General features: G+C 59.2%; 2 protein-coding genes across 2 annotated transcripts; one reads left to right on the top strand and one right to left on the bottom strand.

Annotated features, from left to right (window-relative positions):
* The first annotated feature begins 349 nt into the window (after positions 1-349).
* EXOSC4 (exosome component 4) lies at positions 350-1962 on the top strand. The gene is made up of 3 exons (XM_064154503.1): positions 350-568; positions 807-1016; positions 1531-1962. Exons 1-3 carry the CDS (start codon positions 398-400, stop codon positions 1888-1890), a joined length of 741 nt encoding a protein of 246 aa, XP_064010573.1. The 5' UTR covers positions 350-397; the 3' UTR covers positions 1891-1962.
* A 963-nt stretch (positions 1963-2925) lies between these two features.
* On the bottom strand, positions 2926-11044 carry LOC135181378 (epiplakin-like). Its single transcript, XM_064154501.1, has 2 exons — positions 11014-11044; positions 2926-5309 (listed from the first exon to the last, which is right to left on the bottom strand). The coding sequence occupies exon 2, from the start codon at positions 5307-5309 to the stop codon at positions 3003-3005; it is 2307 nt and encodes a 768-aa protein (XP_064010571.1). The 5' UTR covers positions 11014-11044; the 3' UTR covers positions 2926-3002.
* Positions 11045-18375: the final 7331 nt, after the last annotated feature.

Here is an 18375-nt window from a genome sequence, read left to right on the forward strand (position 1 = left end):
CCGGCAGGCACCGGGAAGACGCCCCCGGCGCGGTACCGCTGCCGCCAGCACTGGCGCCTTCCCGTTGAGTAACCGGCAGGCACCGGGAAGACGCCCCCGGCGCAGTACCGCTGCCGCCAGCACTGGCGCCTTCCCGTTGGGTAACCGGCAGGCACCGGTAAGACGCCCCCGGCGCAGTACCGCTGCCGCCAGCACTGGCGCCTTCCCGTTGGGTAACCGGCAGGCACCGGTAAGACGCCCCCGGCGCGGTACCGCTGCCGCCAGCGCAGGGCACGGCCCCTGTCGGGGGGGGGGGGCTCAGGGCGCCCTCTCATTGGCTCGCAGCCGGGGGGCGCGTGTTGCGTCACGGCGGTGCCGCCCCGCGCGGTGCGTGCCGGGAGCGCGGCGGGAAGGGGCGATGGCGGCGGCCGAGCTGCTGTCGGATGAGGGGTACCGGCTGGACGGGCGGCGGCCCAGCGAGCTGCGGAAGGTGCGGGCCCGTATGGGCGTTTTCGAGCAGGCCGACGGGTCGGCCTACATCGAGCAAGGGAATACCAAGGCGCTGGCTGCTGTCTACGGGCCCCATGAGGTGAGCGGCACCGGGTCTGAGCTGCCTGTGACCCTCCGTTACCCCTCGGCCTGCCCGCCGCGCTCCGGGTCTCCCTGCTTCCCGGGGCCTGCTCCCTCTCGGCCTGACCCCCGGCTCGAGGCCTGCCCTGGACCCCTCCGCTCTTCTCCGGACCTGACGCCCTTGGTTCCTTTCCCCTTCGGGCCTGACTCCCAGCCCCGGGGCTCTCCATTCTTACTGAGTGTCGGTGTTCCTCTAGCTGCGGGGCTCCCGGAGCCGGGCACTGCCGGACCGGGCGCTGGTGCACTGCCAGTACAGCCTGGCCGCCTTCAGCACCAGCGAGCGGCGGCGGCGGCCCGCGCACGGAGACCGGCAGACGGCGGAGCTAGCGCTGCACCTCCGGCAGACCTTTGAAGCTGCCATCCTGACCCAGCTCTATCCCCGCTCCCAGATAGACATCTACGTGCAGGTGGCTGGGGGCACTGGAAGGAAGTACTGGGAGGGACTGGGGGACATTGGGAGAGCAGTGGGAGGTGACTGGGGGGCACTGGAAGGGACAGGGAGACCACGAGGAGGCACTGAGAGATTCCTGGAAGGAACTGGGAGGCGTTGGGAGGGCAGTGGGAAGTAGCGAGAGGAACTGGGGAGCATTGGGAGAGCACTGGGTGGTCCCTGGGGGCTACTGGGAGGGAGTGAGGGGCCACTGGGATGGAACTGGGGGGGCACGGGAAGGGCACTGGGGGAGGCTGGTGGCATGCTGTTGAGAGCACCTGGGTTCACTAGAGCTGGGGTGGGATGCTGGTGGTGGACACACGGGGGTGCCAGCAGGGGGGCACCTTGTGGAGACACCTGGGAATGATGGGAAGATGTCGGAGGGGCACACCTGAGGCTGTGGGGAGTGCTGCCAGAGACACCTGAGGATGCCAGAGAGGGGACACCAGTGGGGAACCCCTGGGTGTAACCCTCTCCCCATGTGCCTGCAGATCCTCCAAGCAGACGGTGGCAATTACTGCGCAGGAGTGAACGCAGCCACGCTGGCACTGATGGACGCTGGCATCCCCATGAAGGACTTTGTCTGTGCCATCTCGGCCGGGCTGGCAGCAGACACGGCACTGGCAGACCTGAGCTGGCCCGAGGAGGCGGCTGGGGGCCCGCAACTGGCACTGGCAGTGCTGCCAGCCTCAGGGCAGATCGCCTTGCTGCAGCTCAGCGCCCGCCTGCACCAGCAGCGGCTGGAGCTGGCACTGGACGCGGCGCTGGCAGCCTGCCGGTCACTACATGCTGTGCTGGATGCTGTGGTGAGGGAGCGGCTACGCCAGGCCAGCCAAGCTCTCGGGGACTGACGCTGGCTCTGGAGGGCATGGGGGGTGGCACTGGTGATGTGGTAAATAAAGGGCTATTGCTGGGTGCCACGGTGTGCTGTGTGGTGCATGCCATGTGTCAAGCTGCAGAGCTGTCAGCCCCACCTCAGTGCCAGGGCAGTTCATGGACCAAGTCACCTTGGGGACCACCACAATGCACATCCAGGAAAACCAGGGGAGTCATGGGTGAGGCCAGTGGGATAAGGTTGACCAAGGCCAAGTGCTGGGTCCCACCAAGGCCAGGAAGGCTCCAGGCTGGAGACAGAGGGACTGGAGAGTGCCTGGTGAGAAAGGCCCTGGGGGGTAGGTGGCAGTGGCTGGAGAGGAGCCAGCATGTGCCCAGGTGGCCAAGAAGGCCACCAACAGCCTGCCTTGGAGCAGCCCCAGGCTGGGCAGCAGGAGCAGGGCAGGGATTGTTCTCCTGGACTGGGGACACTGGGGAGGCCACACCAGGACTGCTGGGCTCAGCTTTAGCCCCTGACTCCAAGGTCTGGAAGTGTCCAGAGAAGGGCAAGGGAGCTGGGGAAGGGTCTGGAGAAAAAGTGTCTGGAGAAGTTGAGAGGAGCAGCTGGGGGCCCTAGGGGTGTGGAGCCTGGAGAAAAGAGGGCTGAGGGGAGACCTTCTGTCTGCAAGTGCCTGAGAGGAGGCTGAAGTGGGGCTCAGATCTCTTGTGCCAAGGGGCTAGGCCAAGATGAAGCAGCCTCAGTTTGCCCCAGGGGAGGTTGATGTTGACTGACAATTTGTGCCCCTTGAGGCTTGTGCAGGCCTGGCCCAGGCTGCCCAGGGCAGTGGTGGAATGCCCATGCCTGGAGGGGTCTGCAAGGCATGGAGATGTGGTGATGAGAGCCATGGGTTGGTGGGGCACTGGTTGCACTCCATGAACTCAAAAGGTATTTTCCAGCCCATCCCATGGCTCTAGATGGTGGTTTCTGCTCGGTCAGTGCACAGCAGAAAGCCATGGTACCAAGCCATCCAGGAGAGGTCAGTTGGATGAAAGAAGCCCCACCAAAGCAGTAATTGAGACAGCAGAGGTTTAAGCAGTTGCCCACGCCATCCCCAGACAGTGGAGAGCAGAGTGTCCCCAGTGCCCAGCCCTAGTGGCAGGACTTCTCCAGGCGCTGCGGGCGGGTGACGACGGTAGTGGTGATGGTGACTTTGTTGACCATCAGTCTCCCACGGCCATACGTGTCCAGCTGGGCCTCTCGTTGGTACTTGGAGATCTGCTTGGAAGAGAGGAGCTCCCACACGGACACCTTCTGCTCCTGGAACTGGCCAAAGGTGATGTAGGAGCCCTCGGACTGCAGGAGATCCGCTGTCTGCTGGGGAAGGCTTTCGCTGCCCACCACGATGCTGACCAGTTCCTGGATGGGCAGAGTCCCTGCACAGTAGAGCTGCAGGAGCTCCTGCCTCTTCTCCTCAGAGATGTTCCTGGAGAAGAGCAGGTCCCACACAGAAATCTGCTTGTCCTGGGGCTCCTCTGTTGACGTCTTCACTGTGGTGGACTTCAGGGTCTCCTCCCAGGTCCTGTCCTGCAGATGGTTGCCCTCAGCTTCTACCATCATTGACTCCTCTCTCGGACCTCTCTCACTTGTAGACTGCTCAGCTCTTGCTGCTTCTGCCTTGGTCACAATGCCACTGACCACTGTCTTCACCTGCTCCAGGGTCAGCTCTCCTGCTTGGTAGAGCTCCAGCAGCTCCTTCCTGTTCTCCTCGGGGATGTACTTGGAGTGGAGCAGGTCCCACACAGAGACCTTGTGACCTTGGAACTCTCCGACTCCCATGTCAACTACTGTGGTCTTTAAGGCTGTTTCCCAGGGTTCTTCCTTGGAGGAGTCTTCACCATCCTGCTCCCCTGGTGGCACAGTGTCCTTGCTGGAGGTCTTGGCTGAAACCTGGAACTTCCTTCTTGTAGATTCTTTTTTCTTGACCAGCATGGTGACCACAGTTGTCATCTGCTCCAAGGTCAATAGCCTTTCATGGTAGAGCTGCAGGAGCTCCTGCCTCTTCTCCTCAGAGATGTAGTCTGAGAAGAGCAGATCCCACACAGAGACCTGCCTGCCCTGGAACTCCCCAGCTGGAACGTCTACGGTGGTGGACTTCAGGATGTCCTCTTGCGCTGAGATCTCCTCTTCTCTGTCCGCTGCCTTTGGCACCACCTTGTGGTCACGTCCGGCACTGCCCAGGAGCGCGGCGCTCGAAGCTTCTGTCCTGTTGACAATGGCGGTGACCACGGTGGCGACCTGCTCGGTGGTCAGGATGCCTGCTCTGTACAGCTCCAGCAGCTCCTGCCGCTTCTCTTGAGGGACATAGCTGGAGAAGAGCAGGTCCAACAGGGAGATGCTCTGCCCCCGGAGCTCCCCAGCAGTGACGGAGACGGTTGCAGACTTCAAAGACTTTCTCAGCTGTTGCTCCTGGGACTGCATTTCCGGGACCGGTTGCGAAGGTCCCACCTCGACGGCGGGTCCGGGTGTGGATGAGCCTTGCTCTTCAGCCGGGGTGATGGTGGTGGTAAGGATGGAGACCATCTCCGGGATGGTGACCGTCCCTGCCTTATATCTCCTCAGCAGCTCCTCCCGCTGTGGCTCAGGCACGTAGCGGGAGAAGAGGAGCTCCCAGAGGGTAACGCTCTGGCCCTGGAAGAGGCCCCGGCCGAGGGTGGTACGGGTGCTCTGCAGAGCTTTGCGGGCATCCTCGGTCAGCCGGTAGAGCACCGAGCCCTTGTCCATCAGCTGCAGCATCAGCAGCCCCGTGGCCGGGTCGGGCACGCAGCGGCACAGCAGCTGCAGGTAGGTGAGGTTCTCCTGGGTGTTGGGGTCGAAGCAGCTCCTGGTTTGATTCTTGGGGTCAAGCAGACACTGGCACAGTTCCTGGCCCAAGTAGCCGCGCTGGCAGGCCACCTCCACGGGCAGGCGGTGGCCGTGGACGGGGTCGATGATGCCGCCGGTGGCGATCTGTGCCCCGAGCAGGCGCATGCCGTGCTCCTTGACGATGAGTCCTCGCTGCATGGCCTGGAGCAGCGACATCTTCCGCCCCGTGCAGGGCTCTGTGTACCCTGCCACCGCCCCCTCAGCCGACAGCAGCTTCTGGTGGAAGTCCCTGCCAATGAGACCTTCAGCCAGCGCCTCGGCCACCGACAGCTGCCGGTTCTTCACCGGGTCCACCAGGAGCCCTGAGGCTGCCTGTGCCTCCAGCAGCACCAGCGCCGTGCCCGGCGTCAGGAGCCCCCTCACCATGGCCTCGTAGATGCTCAGCTTCTTCTTCGTGGCCTGAAGGAAGACTCCAGCTATGAAGTTGCCTTCAGCCATCGCTTTGTGCCCACCTGCAGACAGGTTCGTTCCCACACTGTTGTTCTGAGGGGATCCACTCAGCTCCTGCATTGTCCCTGCACCTGCCGTGTTCATCTGGGGAGAGAGGAGATGACTTGGTGAGAACTCAGGCTCTTCTGTGCTTTCTGTGTCCCCTGGTGTCACAACCACTACTTTCAGGCTGCTGTCACAAGGTGTCAGCAGGAAAGGTGGACACTGTTCCAGTCTGTGCTCCCACAGCTCCTGGGCTGGCAGACTTGGCTGGTGGTCAAGAGCCAGTGGAGATCTCCTGATACCACTGCCACCAGTGACTGGCTGCTGTTGCTATCACCTTCTGCTCTGGTCCACTGCAACCATCACACTGCTGGTCATGGCTGGGCTATGAGCATGGTGGGACCCTAACCATCCATGGAGATCTTTGTTCTTGCTGTGGAACCCTACACCTCCAGGCATGACCTGGGATATGGGAACGGTGATAGTGATGGATGAGTGCCTGTTGAGACCCGTGTGGATGTTCCTGGACCTCTGCTTGTCCAAAGGCTGCCCTCAAGTTCCATCCTGCCACTCTCCTGTCCTCCAGAACCAGGGTCTGATGCTGCAGATGTGCTGGCAGCAGTCCTGGTCCATGTTCACCATGTAATCATGGTGGTGTTAGGTCCATGGTTGAACTTGGATTCTATGACCTCTGACCTACCTGTGGACATTGTCCCAGCAAGGGCTGCTCAGCTGGTGCCACTACCACCCCTGCGCCCATTCTGGCCAGTTCCAGCAGCTGAGGACATGGCAGGGCCAGTGGGAGGGTCTGCCTGACCAGCTGCTCTCCCTGCTGCAGTGCAACTGCTCCCTACAGCAACAGAATGGTGGAGAGATGGTCTGGCCAAGCCCTTCTCTCCTTCATGGATCCCCAAACTGGGTTGGGTTGGAACAGGCCTTCAAAGGTCACCAAACCCAACCCCCTGCAGCCATCAGGGTCATCTCCAACCAGAGCAGGTTGACCACTCTTGGGATGGTTCCAGGGCTGGGGCATCTCCCACCTCTCTGGGCAGCTTGGGCCAGGCTCTCACCAGTGCAGAATTTCTTCCTCATTTCAAGTCTAGTTCTTCCTCTTCCAGTCTAAACCCATCACCCCTGGTTCCATCTCTGCATGCCTGGTGGAGGTCCCTCCTCACCTTGCCTGAAGCCCCTTTCAATCCAGTTTGTGTCCCCCAGTTTGTGCCTGTCTCCAGCAACATGGGTGGCACTGCTCTGTGCAGTGACGTAGAGATCCTTGAGGGATCTCTTGTGCCATCTCCTGGGCTCTTCTGCAACCCTGCAAACCTTCAGCAGCTGGGGCATGGAGTGGTGGGGATGAGGCCACGGCCTCCTTGAAGTGACAGAAGGAAGCCCAGAGCCCAGCCCTGGTCACACCCACAGCCTGTAACATGCCACAAGGGACACTAATGATACCTCCAGCTCCTTATCGGGCTTAATGGTCCCAGGCTTCACCAAACTCGTCCTGGAGTCCCTGACTCATGAATTCTGATGGCCTCAATACTGGGCTGATGCTGCTGGGGATGGGGCTGTGAGGAGAAGTTCACCCACTGGTCAGAGGCCAGCCCCTGCTCTGCTGGGGACCCTGCCCGTGGCTTCAGACTCTTCTCCAGCCAGGTCTTACTCTATGGACCAGCTCTTGAGCCCTCTCTGCCCTCCTGGACCTGGCCAGGTGCTGTGTCATGCCCTGGAGCTGGTGAGACTTTTGTGGGACATGGCTGATGCCAGTTGCCACCCTGTGCTGGCAGGATGTTGCCCAAGCACCAGCTGGCATCAGCTGGGCTCTAATCAAGCTCCAGTTGCTGGGCTGGGCTGCAGCTCCTGGGGCAGGGGCTGGAGTTCCTCCAGAGCTGTTACCACAGCCCAGACCAGGAGGTGAGCAGTTTTTTGGCCAGAGTGGGCACACGGTGGCCTGGTGGTGCTGTGGTCCTGAGCCCTGCTCATGACCCAAGAACTGGCATCACGTCAGCTCTCAGCCTAGTCCTTGTCCTGAACCATCCTACCACCCAGGCAGGACATACCATGCCAACCTCCTGCCCCGGTACCCAGCCAGGACCCACCACACCAATCTTCTTCCCTGGTGCCCATGGGCATAGGCAGGCCCCACCATGCTGGTTCTCCTCTTCCTGTATCCTGATGCCCAGCTCTGCTGAGGCATTGGGCACACAAAGCATATCTCATGGAGCAGCAGCTCCATCCCACCCTGGTTCCACTGTCACTGCGTCCCCTCTTGGCAAGGACCAAGTCGTGCCTGGAGACCTCTTGCTCATCACCCCTTGGACCTCAGCAGCTTCCCTCCAATACCAGGAGCTGGAGTACAGATGAGGTCTCACAGACTCCAGACATTGCATGGAGGTGCTACACCAAAGTGAGGCTGTGTGGTGGCCCTGATGTCCCCACCAGATGGGCTCTGTCCTACCTATTGGTTGCGTATCCGGAGCTCCTCAGCAGATTCTGGTCCTTCTCCTCCTCCTTCTCTTCTCCAGGAGGAGCAGCCAGGACCAGCTCCCGATTTAAGTCCTCCCTCCCTTGCCCCAGGGAAGACACCATGGCCCTGCCCTCTGCTGAAATGCTGGAGCAGAACCAGAATGTGGAGGTCCAATCACCACCTACAGGAGCAGAACCAAAACACAGAGGTCCATCCACCACCCACAGGGTCATAGCAGCACCAGGAGCCCACCTGGAGTGCCCAGTGCTGGGGCATGGTGACCAGAGCAAGGTATGGGATGTCTCTTGCTGCAGCTGTAACGGGTTTGGAGGGTACAGAGGTGTTGTGGGGCTCCTGGACTCTGCCACCACCTTTGTCTGCAAGTGTCCAGCATGACTGCAGGTGCCTGGCATGACTGCTAGTGGCCTGCCCTGCTCAGGATTCCTCTGCCCGGGAGGCTTCCACAGATCATAGGTTGGGGTGAAAGGGACCTTTAAAGGTGGTCAGTGATGGTCTGTGGTGGACATTGCCTCTGGCTGAAGCAGCACTGAGGTGGAATCTCTCCAAGTCCTGGTGAGCTTGGGAGGAGCAGCCCCATGCTGTGGAGCATGGGGCACAGAGTGATGGAGCACATGGTGATGGAGCTCTTGCTTGCAGAGGGCTTGGAATGGCTGGCAGAGGTATGTGCCCGTCGTTGTGCCACGCGTGGTGGGGGTGGCTCCACGTCCCTGCCTGTTCTTCCCGCGTGTCCTGCTGTAGTGACACATTCCTGGCTGCGTGGGTGCCTCCAGACTGGATCAGCTGTGCATCTGAGTCACCACTGTTGGGCTGGCAATGGGGAGGGCACCAGGGTAGGAGCTCCATCTCCTCTCGGGGAAAGGTGAGCATAGGACCTGCCCCCGTGGTCTTTGCTCCCTCTGCAGGAGCCCTTCCTCAGCAGACTTTGGTTTTCAGCCTGGGCTTTGTGCCACTTTCAGGCAGGGAACCATGGTTAGGTTGGGTTGGAAGAGACCTTGAAGTCAATGGAGTCCAACTGTCTATCCAGCAGTGCCCGGGCACCACCAAGCCATGGCCCTCAGCACCACAGCTCCATGGCTTGGAAGCTCCTCCAGGGATGGGGACTTCACCACTGCCCTGGGCAGCCTGGGCCAGGCCTGCACAAGCCTCAGGGGGCACAAATTGTTACCCATTGACAACCTCGTCCTTCTCTGGGACAGCTTGAGGCAGCTTCCTCTTGGCTCAATGCTTGGCACAAGAGATCTCAGCCCCACCTGGCTCCAGCCTCCTCTCAGGCACTTGCAGACAGCCAGAAGCTCTCCCCTCAGCCTCCTTTGTTCCAGGCTCCACATCCCCACCTCCCTTAGCTGCTCCTCACAAACTCTCCAGACCCTGTCCCAGCTCCCTTGCCCTTCTCTGGACACTTTGTAGTTAATCTTCACTAACTGCAGGCTGTTCCCTGTAGCTGCCCTTTGTGGACCCCTGCCCCATGTTTCTCTGACTGTGGCCAGAAGGGAGGCTTCTCTGAGCCACACCTGTGACCCTGGGCCACCACCTGGAGCTGGCCCAGCTCCTTTAGACATCTCTGTGGTGCTGGTGGTTGGTGGCTTCCCTTGATAAATGTCACTTTGGCTTTGTCCCAGAAGGGCTGTGGTTCATCTCCCCATAGGGGATGCCCTATGGGCTGGAGCCCAAGTCCGTTATGGAGGACACACCAGGACACTCTCTGTGATTCCTCTGGCCAGGAGGTGTCTACCCAGCAGCCACAGGGAACTGCAGGCCCTGGGGCAGCTGAGGTGACCCAGCTGAGCTGCTCACAAACATCCCCTGTGGTGACTCAGCTCTGACCATCACTATCATCTGCTCCAGGCGGATGTCCCCAGGCAGCTCCACCTCATCACCTCGGGTGATATGAAGGTCTCAGGTTGTCTGAGCCACCAGCACATGCTGCCTCCACCTCTGAGCACCTCACAGGGTACAGAGTCAGGACACAGAGCCCTGGGATGTCACTTGTCCTCTGTGATTCACCAGCTGGTCCTGCAGCTTCCCAGGAGTGCTGGGGCTTGGCTGTCTGCAGGTGGTGGTGCAGCCTCAGCTGCCGGAAGGTGTGGGTGGCCTTGGCTGAGGCAGCTGTGGGCCACATCAGAGCTGGGAGATGGCTTCCCAAGGCTGCTTCAGCAGCAGCAGGTTGGGAAGGGCTGATCACCCAGCTAGGTGCTGACACCACATCCTTTCAGCCATAGTCCAGCAATGGTCCAGCCATGGTCTAGTCAGGGTCCAGCACGGACCCAGCCCTAAGCCTGCAATGGTTCAGCCATGATCCAGCCATGGGTGGAGACAGGATGGAGGAGTGAATGAAATCCCTGGATCTGCCCTGGCCAAGAGGTGGACAGTGCTGAGGCAGGGACCTGCACAGCAAACATTTCCCACCCCTGAACACTTGTCTAGGCCAGGCTTTTTCCTGGAGAGGTTGGACCAGATGACTCTTGAGGTCCCTTCCAGCACAGGACTTCATGACTCTATGACATGTGCAAGCCTGGGCTGGGGCCAGGAGCCCCATGGTGTTGGGCAGTAGGTCAGTGTGTGGGAGATGCTGCTGGTGCACAGGGAGATGCACGCTGTTGGTGGCTTTGGATGGACACCACTGGTGTGTGTTCTCTGCTTATGGGTGTGGTCCCTCCTGCTCCTGCCGTTAGGTTTCTCCTGACCTCTGCTGGTCGATACCCAAAGGAGCTGGAGCTGCTCGGGGCTGGCAGTGTGAACACCAAGATGGCTTCTCCTCTCTGGGGCATTCTCCCTGCCTAGGCCATCATTTGCTGGCTCTGCTCCAGCCACTCTCCTGCTGGGTCCTGCTGCAGCTCCTGCAGCTGGTGCATGCTCCACCAGGATGAGGATGCTGGAAGAGCCTGGGACAGCCGCTCCCAACTCCTGTAACTTGTTGCTATAAGATCAGGGATCCCCCATGCTATTCTAGATGTCATCCCGCAGGGGAAGCTCTCATCACACCTAAGCTAATGATCACCTCCACATTAACTCTAGAGTTGGCCACTTCACACACTGAAGAACAACATTAAAGGGCTATTCCAACACAAACAATCTTACAGCAACACAATTCTACTCCCCCAGGAGCTTCCAGTTCAGCCAAGTACTTAAGCTTGTCATAAGTAAGCAGAAAGTAGCAGCTAAACCTAGAGGAGCTCAGCCCAAGTGAGGAGGCCCAGCCAGCCCCCATGGGTGATGTTAGAGCAACCATCAAGCTTAGTCCTACCTAACCGGGGGGCCACCAGGCCCCCCGGCCTTTGAAACCCTTCACCATTCACCCAGTGTGCACCATGGGGCACTCACCAGTGACGTCTGGAGGAGGATCCCTCTGCCCAGTTGGGCAAGCTTAGGGCTGCTGCTGTTTCTGGGGCTGATTATAAATGGGAGTGGGCAGGGAGGGCAAAGTGGTCACACCTGGGGTGGGAGGAGACTCCAACAGCACCCAGGTGCTCTGTGTTTGGGGGAAGAGAGGGGGAAATGCAGTATGGGGTGGGAAAGGGACAGGTGGTGCTGAAAGGAGGGAGGTGGAAAGGAAAAGAATGGAGCTGGAAAGAAGAAGATGGGGGGGAAAGAAAAGAGATGAAGAGGAAAGGAGGAAGATGGAGAGGAAAAGAGGGAGATGGAGGAGAAAGGAAGGATATGGAAAGGAAGGCTATTGAAAGAAAAGGAAGAAGATGGAGAGAAAAGAGGGAGATGAAGGGGAAAGGAAGGATATGGAAAGAAAAGGAGGAAGATGGAGATGAAAAGAGGGAGATGGAGGGGAAAGGAAGGATATGGAAAGAAAAGGAGGAAGATGGAGAGGAAAAGAGGGGAATGGAGAGGAAAAAAGGGAGATGGAGAGGAAAAGAGGGAGATGGGGGAGAAATGGGATTAAAAAAAAAAAAGAAAAAGAAAAGAAAATTGGACTGTTAAAAAAAAAAAGTGGTACTGCTCTGGCAAGAGGGTTGGACAAGATGATCTTTTGAGGTCCCTTCCAGCCACTAACATTCCGTGATTCTAATCCAGCACCAGCTGCTCTTGGTGTTCCCCAGACATGGTCACCTGCCATGCTCCCACCACGGGCTCCTGTGGTGGCCCCAGCGCTGAGCAGAGGGTTCTTCTTGCCTTTCCTTCCCTCAGAGCATCTGCAGCTCCTGCCTCTGTGATGTCCCCACAGTTCAGTGTCCACCCTGTGCAGACCTCCTCCCTGCTGCTCCTCCACCAGCTACTTCTGGCGGCAAACAGCAAATATTCATTCTCCAACCCACTGTGTCCATGGCATCTTTGGGTTTGTGCCCCTTCAACATGCCAGCTCAGGACTGGCTATGGCTCCTGGCTGCAGGGGACATCATTGTCCACCTTGTGTGTGCTCCCTATAGGCAGCCTGGACCCTTATGGCTCATCATCATCACAGAAAATGTTTGGGACTTCTTTCCAACTTGCAGATCAGGCCCAGGCATGCTCGGTTTGAGGTGGAAGAAGGCGGTGGAGCCTGGAGCTGAGGAAGAAATTCTGCCCTGGGAGGATGGGCAGAGCCTGGCCCAGGCTGCCCAGAGAGCTGGGAGGCGTCCCATGCCTGGAACCATACCAGGTCAGCTTGGCTGGGCCTGTGAGCAACCTGCTGCTGTTGGAGATGTGCCTGCTCAGTGCCACTGCCACCATGCTGGGACGCTGTGGTGTGTACCCGGGAGAGAACAAACCATGCCACACAGTGGTTAAATGTGGTCCAGGCACACCCAGGACAACCAAACAGGCTGAGGTGTTCAGTGCAACTAGAGATGATGTATCCTGCTCCAGTGACACCAAACACCAGCCTGAGCCAGCACCTCCAGGCAAATTTCTCCAGGTGCACTTCAGGCTGGAGAAGCTGCGGCACCAGCAGCAGCCTGGAAGAAACATCCTTCATGCACAGAAATGGGACTAGAAGAAGAATCAAGCTACCCTTGGCACTGCACCTCCTGTGAGAGCAAACCTGGAGAGGAAAATGAGGACAACCTGCTGCACCAAAGCGACTTGAGATAACCTAGACTGGTTCCAGCTTCCTGAGAGAGGATGGGGCACACAGGCTGGACACATGGCACTGAAACAGTCTGGGCAGTCACAAAGGAGCTGAACATGAGGTGGGTATGGAGATGGGAAGAGAAGGACAAGACCAAGCTTGGAATGGGGTCACAATGGTAAAAAATGGGATTTAATAAAAGAGAGGGAAGAAAAAAAGACAAGAGGAAAAGGACACCTGCCACAGGGGAGGTTCTGCAGCAGAGCAGGGACAGGGAAGTGAAGAAGGTTCCACAACTATTTCCTCTGCACTTGAAGGAGATAAAGCCCTGTGGCTGGGTCAGGCACGCAGCGGCGCAGCAGCTGCAGGTAAGTGAGGTTCTCCTGGGTGTTGGGGTCAAAGAAGCCCTTGGTGTCGTCGCCAGGGTTGGACAGGACCTGGTTCATCTCCTGGTCAAAGTAGCCGCGCTGGTAGGCAGCTTCCACGGGCAGACGGTGGCTGTGGACGGGGTCGATGATGCCGCCGGTGGCGATCTGTGCCTCAAGCAGGCGGATGCCGTGCTCCTTGACGATCAGCTCCTTCTGCATGGCCTGGAAGAGGGAGATCTTGTCCCCGGTGTAGGGGTCCTTGTAGCCGGTGACAGCCCTCTCGGCTGACAGCAGCTTCTCATGCAGCTCGCTGCCCACCAGCCCAGCCGCCACCGCCTCGTCCACCGACAGCTTCTGGTTGCTGAGAGGGTCAACCAGGAAGCCGGTGGCCGCCTGCGCCTCCAGCAGCACCAGCGCTGTGCCCTGCCTCAGAATGCCCTTCCACATGGCCTGGTAAATGCTCATCTTCTCCAGCTTGGTGGGGTCGGCCTTGGAGGGCACCAGCACACCGGCGATGCAGCCGGTGCCGTCCAGGTAGCGCTTGACGGAGGCCATCTGCGTCACCTCCTGCACTGTCTTGGAGCCCTGCACCAGCTGGGCCAGAGTGTCCCTGTCGATGATGCCCGAGTCCAGCAGGTCAGAGGCGGTCACCTGCTTGCGGAGACCTTTGAACTTGACCTGGCTGCTGTGCTCCAGGGCCTCCTGCACCAGCAGGGTGAGGAGCCTGGCCAGCTCGTCCAGTGCCAGGCTGCCAGCCCGTGCCTGTCCCAGCAGCTCCTGCCTCTTGGTATGGGTGACATAGGTGGAGAAGAGAATCTCCCAGAGGGACACCGTCCTGGCCTTGAAGGCTCCTTCTGGGACCTCGGTAGTGTAGGACTTGAGAGACCGCTCCAGCTGCATCTCCAGCTGCTGCTCGTGTTCTGGATCCTTTCTGGAGCCCACAGCCTCACCGATCTTGTCCAGGCCATTGGCATGTCCCTGACCCTCAGCCTCCATGACAATGGTGGTGAGCAGGGTGAGCAGCTCAGAGATGGTGACTGTCCCGGCCTTGTACTGCTGCAGAAGGTCCTGTCGCCGGTGCTCGGAGACGTAGCGGGAGAAGAGGAGCTCCCAGAGGGTAACGCTCTGGCCCTGGAAGAGGCCCAGGCCTAGGGTGGTACGGGTGCTCTGCAGAGCTTTGCGGGCATCCTCCGTCAGCTGGTAGAGCACCGAGCCCTTGTCCATCAGCTGCAGCATCAGCAGCCCCGTGGCCGGGTCGGGCACGCAGCGGCGCAGCAGCTGCAGGTAAGTGAGGTTCTCCTGGGTGTTGGGGTCAAAGAAGCCCTTGGTGTCGTCGCCAGGGTCGGACAGGACCTGGTTCATCTCCTGGTCAAAGTAGCCACGCTGGTAGGCAGCTTCCACAGGCAGACGGTGGCTGTGGACGGGGTCGATGATGCCGCCGGTGGCGATCTGTGCCTCAAGCAGGCGGATGCCGTGTTCCTTGACGATCAGCTCCTTCTGCATGGCCTGGAAGAGGGAGATCTTGTCCCCGGTGTAGGGGTCCTTGTAGCCGGTGACAGCCCTCTCGGCCGACAGCAGCTTCTCATGCAGCTCGCTGCCCACCAGCCCGGCCGCCACCGCCTCGTCCACCGACAGCTTCTGGTTGCTGAGAGGGTCAACCAGGAAGCCGGTGGCCGCCTGCGCCTCCAGCAGCACCAGCGCTGTGCCCTGCCTCAGAATGCCCTTCCACATGGCCTGGTAAATGCTCATCTTCTCCAGCTTGGTGGGGTCGGCCTTGGAGGGCACCAGCACACCGGCGATGCAGCCGGTGCCGTCCAGGTAGCGCTTGACGGAGGCCATCTGCGTCACCTCCTGCACTGTCTTGGAGCCCTGCACCAGCTGGGCCAGAGTGTCCCTGTCGATGATGCCCGAGTCCAGCAGGTCAGAGGCGGTCACCTGCTTGCGGAGACCTTTGAACTTGACCTGGCTGCTGTGCTCCAGGGCCTCCTGCACCAGCAGGGTGAGGAGCCTGGCCAGCTCGTCCAGTGCCAGGCTGCCAGCCCGTGCCTGTCCCAGCAGCTCCTGCCTCTTGGTATGGGTGACATAGGTGGAGAAGAGAATCTCCCAGAGGGACACCGTCCTGGCCTTGAAGGCTCCTTCTGGGACCTCGGTAGTGTAGGACTTGAGAGACCGCTCCAGCTGCATCTCCAGCTGCTGCTCGTGTTCTGGATCCTTTCTGGAGCCCACAGCCTCACTGATCTTGTCCAGGCCATTGGCATGTCCCTGACCCTCAGCCTCCATGACAATGGTGGTGAGCAGGGTGAGCAGCTCAGAGATGGTGACTGTCCCGGCCTTGTACTGCTGCAGAAGGTCCTGTCGCCGGTGCTCGGAGACGTAGCGGGAGAAGAGGAGCTCCCAGAGGGTAACGCTCTGGCCCTGGAAGAGGCCCAGGCCTAGGGTGGTACGGGTGCTCTGCAGAGCTTTGCGGGCATCCTCCGTCAGCTGGTAGAGCACCGAGCCCTTGTCCATCAGCTGCAGCATCAGCAGCCCCGTGGCCGGGTCGGGCACGCAGCGGCGCAGCAGCTGCAGGTAAGTGAGGTTCTCCTGGGTGTTGGGGTCAAAGAAGCCCTTGGTGTCGTCGCCAGGGTTGGACAGGACCTGGTTCATCTCCTGGTCAAAGTAGCCACGCTGGTAGGCAGCTTCCACGGGCAGGCGGTGGCTGTGGACGGGGTCGATGATGCCGCCGGTGGCGATCTGTGCCTCAAGCAGGCGGATGCCGTGTTCCTTGACGATCAGCTCCTGCTGCATGGCCTGGAAGAGGGACATCTTCTGCCCTGTGCATGGGTGGCTGTAGCCTGTCACAGCTTTTTCAGCAGAGAGAAGCTTTTTCTGCAGCTCGCTGCCCACCAGCCCGGCAGCCACTGCCTCGTCCACTGACAGCTTCTTGTTGTTGACTGGATCGATAATGAAGCCAGTGGCTGCCTGTGCCTCCAGCAGCACCAGTGCTGTGCCCTGCCTCAGAATGCCCTTCCACATGGCCTGGTAAATGCTCATCTTCTCCAGCTTGGTGGGGTCAGCTTTGGAGGGCACCAGCACGCCGGCGATACTTCCAGTTCCCTCAAGGTATCGTCTGACACTCTCCATCTGAGCAATGTCTTGTACTGTCTCCTTTCCCTTGTGGAGCTTCTCCATTGTCTCCTCTGTGATGATCTGTGCACTGAGAAGTTCTGATGCTGTTATCTGCTGTCTGAGGCCCTGAAACCAAATGTCAGTTCTGGCCTCCTCTCTTTCCTTGATAATGTTCAGGATTGTCTCAATGATGCCCTGGAGAATGTGGTTGGATTCCTCTTTGTATCTCTTCACCAGCTCTTTCCGTTTTTCCTCGGTGATGTACTCAGAGCAGAGCAGCTCCCACAGGGACAAAGCCTTTCCTCTGTATTTTCCCACTGGCACCTGCACCTTGGTGGCCAGCAGGGCCCTTCTTGTCTGTTCATCAATGTAGAAGTAGTCCTCTTCCTTCTCCATCACCTGCAGCAGGTAGAACCCAGTGTCTGCGTCTTTGGCACACCTCTGCAGGAGCTGCCTGTAGCTGATCTTCTCCTGGGTGTTTGGGTCTATGAACCCTTTGCTGCCATGGTCCGGGTCGGACAGCAGGAGGAACATGTCGTCATCCAAGCAGCCGCGCTTGTAGGCCACCTCCACAGGCAGGCGGTGGCTGTGGACAGGGTCTATGATGCCGCCAGTGGCCAGCTGGGCCTCCAGCAGCCGGATGCCATGCTCCTTGACCACCATCTTCTGCTGTATGGCCTGGAAGAGGCAGATCTTGTCTCCTGTCTGAGGCTCTGTGTAGCCTATCACAGCCTTCTCTGCCAGCAGCAGCTTCTCCTGCAGCTCTATGCCTACCAGCCCGGCAGCCACTGCCTCGGCCACTGTCAGCTTTTGGTTCCTCAGTGGATCAATGAGGAACCCAGTGGCCACCTGTGCCTCCAGCAGCCCCTCTGCACACTGCTCTGTCAGAAGGCCCTTCTGCAGGGCCTGATAGATGCTCATCTTCTCCTTCCTTTTTGGCAGCAGCACCCCAGCAATACATCCAGTGCCATCCAAATATCTCTTGACAGTGTCCCTCTGGGTGAGGCTGGCAAGCGTGAGGCTTCCATCCTGCAGCTGATCCAGAGTTTTCTTGTCGATGACCTCAGAGCTGAACAGCTCTGACACAGACACATCCCCGCGAAGCCCTCTGACCTTCAGGGCTTCTGCTTTTTGCTCTGTGTCCTCAATGACCTTGCAGAGGAAGGCTATGAGGTCTTCCAGGGTCATGGTCTTGCACTTGTACTGCATCACCAGCTCCTTCTGCTTTTGCTTGGAGATGTAATGGGAGCAGAGAACCTCCCAGACAGAAACTGTTTGGTCCTTGAACTTTCCAATTTTCACTTTGAGGGTCTTGGAGCGCAAAACCTGTTTGGTGGCCTCATCGATGTAGAAGTACTTTCCTCCTTCCTTCACCACCTGTAGCATGTACAACCCGGTGTCAGAGTCTTGGACACATCTCTCCAGGAGCTGCATGTATGTGAGGTTCTCGTGGGTATTGGGATCAAAGAAGCCCTTGGTGTCATCGCTGGGGTCAGAGAGGATCTGGTTCATCTCCTGGTTGAAGTAGCCGCGTTGGTAGGCCACCTCCACGGGGATGCGGTGGCTGTGGACGGGGTCAATGATACCACCGGTGGCGATCTGTGCCTCGAGCAGGCGAATGCCATGGCTCTTCACAATCAGCCCTTGGTTCATGGCTTCAAAGAGGGACATGGGGGCCTTGGTGTAGGGGTCAGTGTAGCCAGTCACAGCCCTCTCAGCACACAGCAGCTTCTCAAAGACCTCCCCTCCAATCAGGCCTGCATCCAATGCATCTTCCACTGACAGCTTCTGGTTCTTCTCTGGATCGATGATGTAGCCGGTGGCCGCCTGTGCCTCCAGCAGCACCAGAGCTGTCCCTGGCCTCAGGATGCCCCTTCTCATGGCCTGGTAAATGCTCATCTTCTCCGTGCTTGGCTGGATGAGCACCCCTGCTATGAAATTGCTGCCCTCCAGGTACCTGCGTACAGAATCCATCTCAGTGACCTCTTTGACCGTTTTCTTCCCCTGGTTGAGCTCATCGAGGGTTTTCTTGTCTATCAGCTGGGACTGGAAGAGGTCACTGGCAGACACTCGCTTCCGCAGGCCCTGGAAGGCAAACTTCCTGCCCCGTGCCTCAGTCTCTTCGATGATGGTGGTGATGATGGTCACGATCTCACACAGAGCCTCGGTGTTTTCATCCTTGAACTTCTGCACCAGCTCTCTTCTCTTGCT

The sequence above is a fragment of the Pogoniulus pusillus genome, chromosome 14 (assembly GCF_015220805.1).
Source record: "Pogoniulus pusillus isolate bPogPus1 chromosome 14, bPogPus1.pri, whole genome shotgun sequence".
NCBI classification, from domain to species: domain Eukaryota; kingdom Metazoa; phylum Chordata; class Aves; order Piciformes; family Lybiidae; genus Pogoniulus; species Pogoniulus pusillus.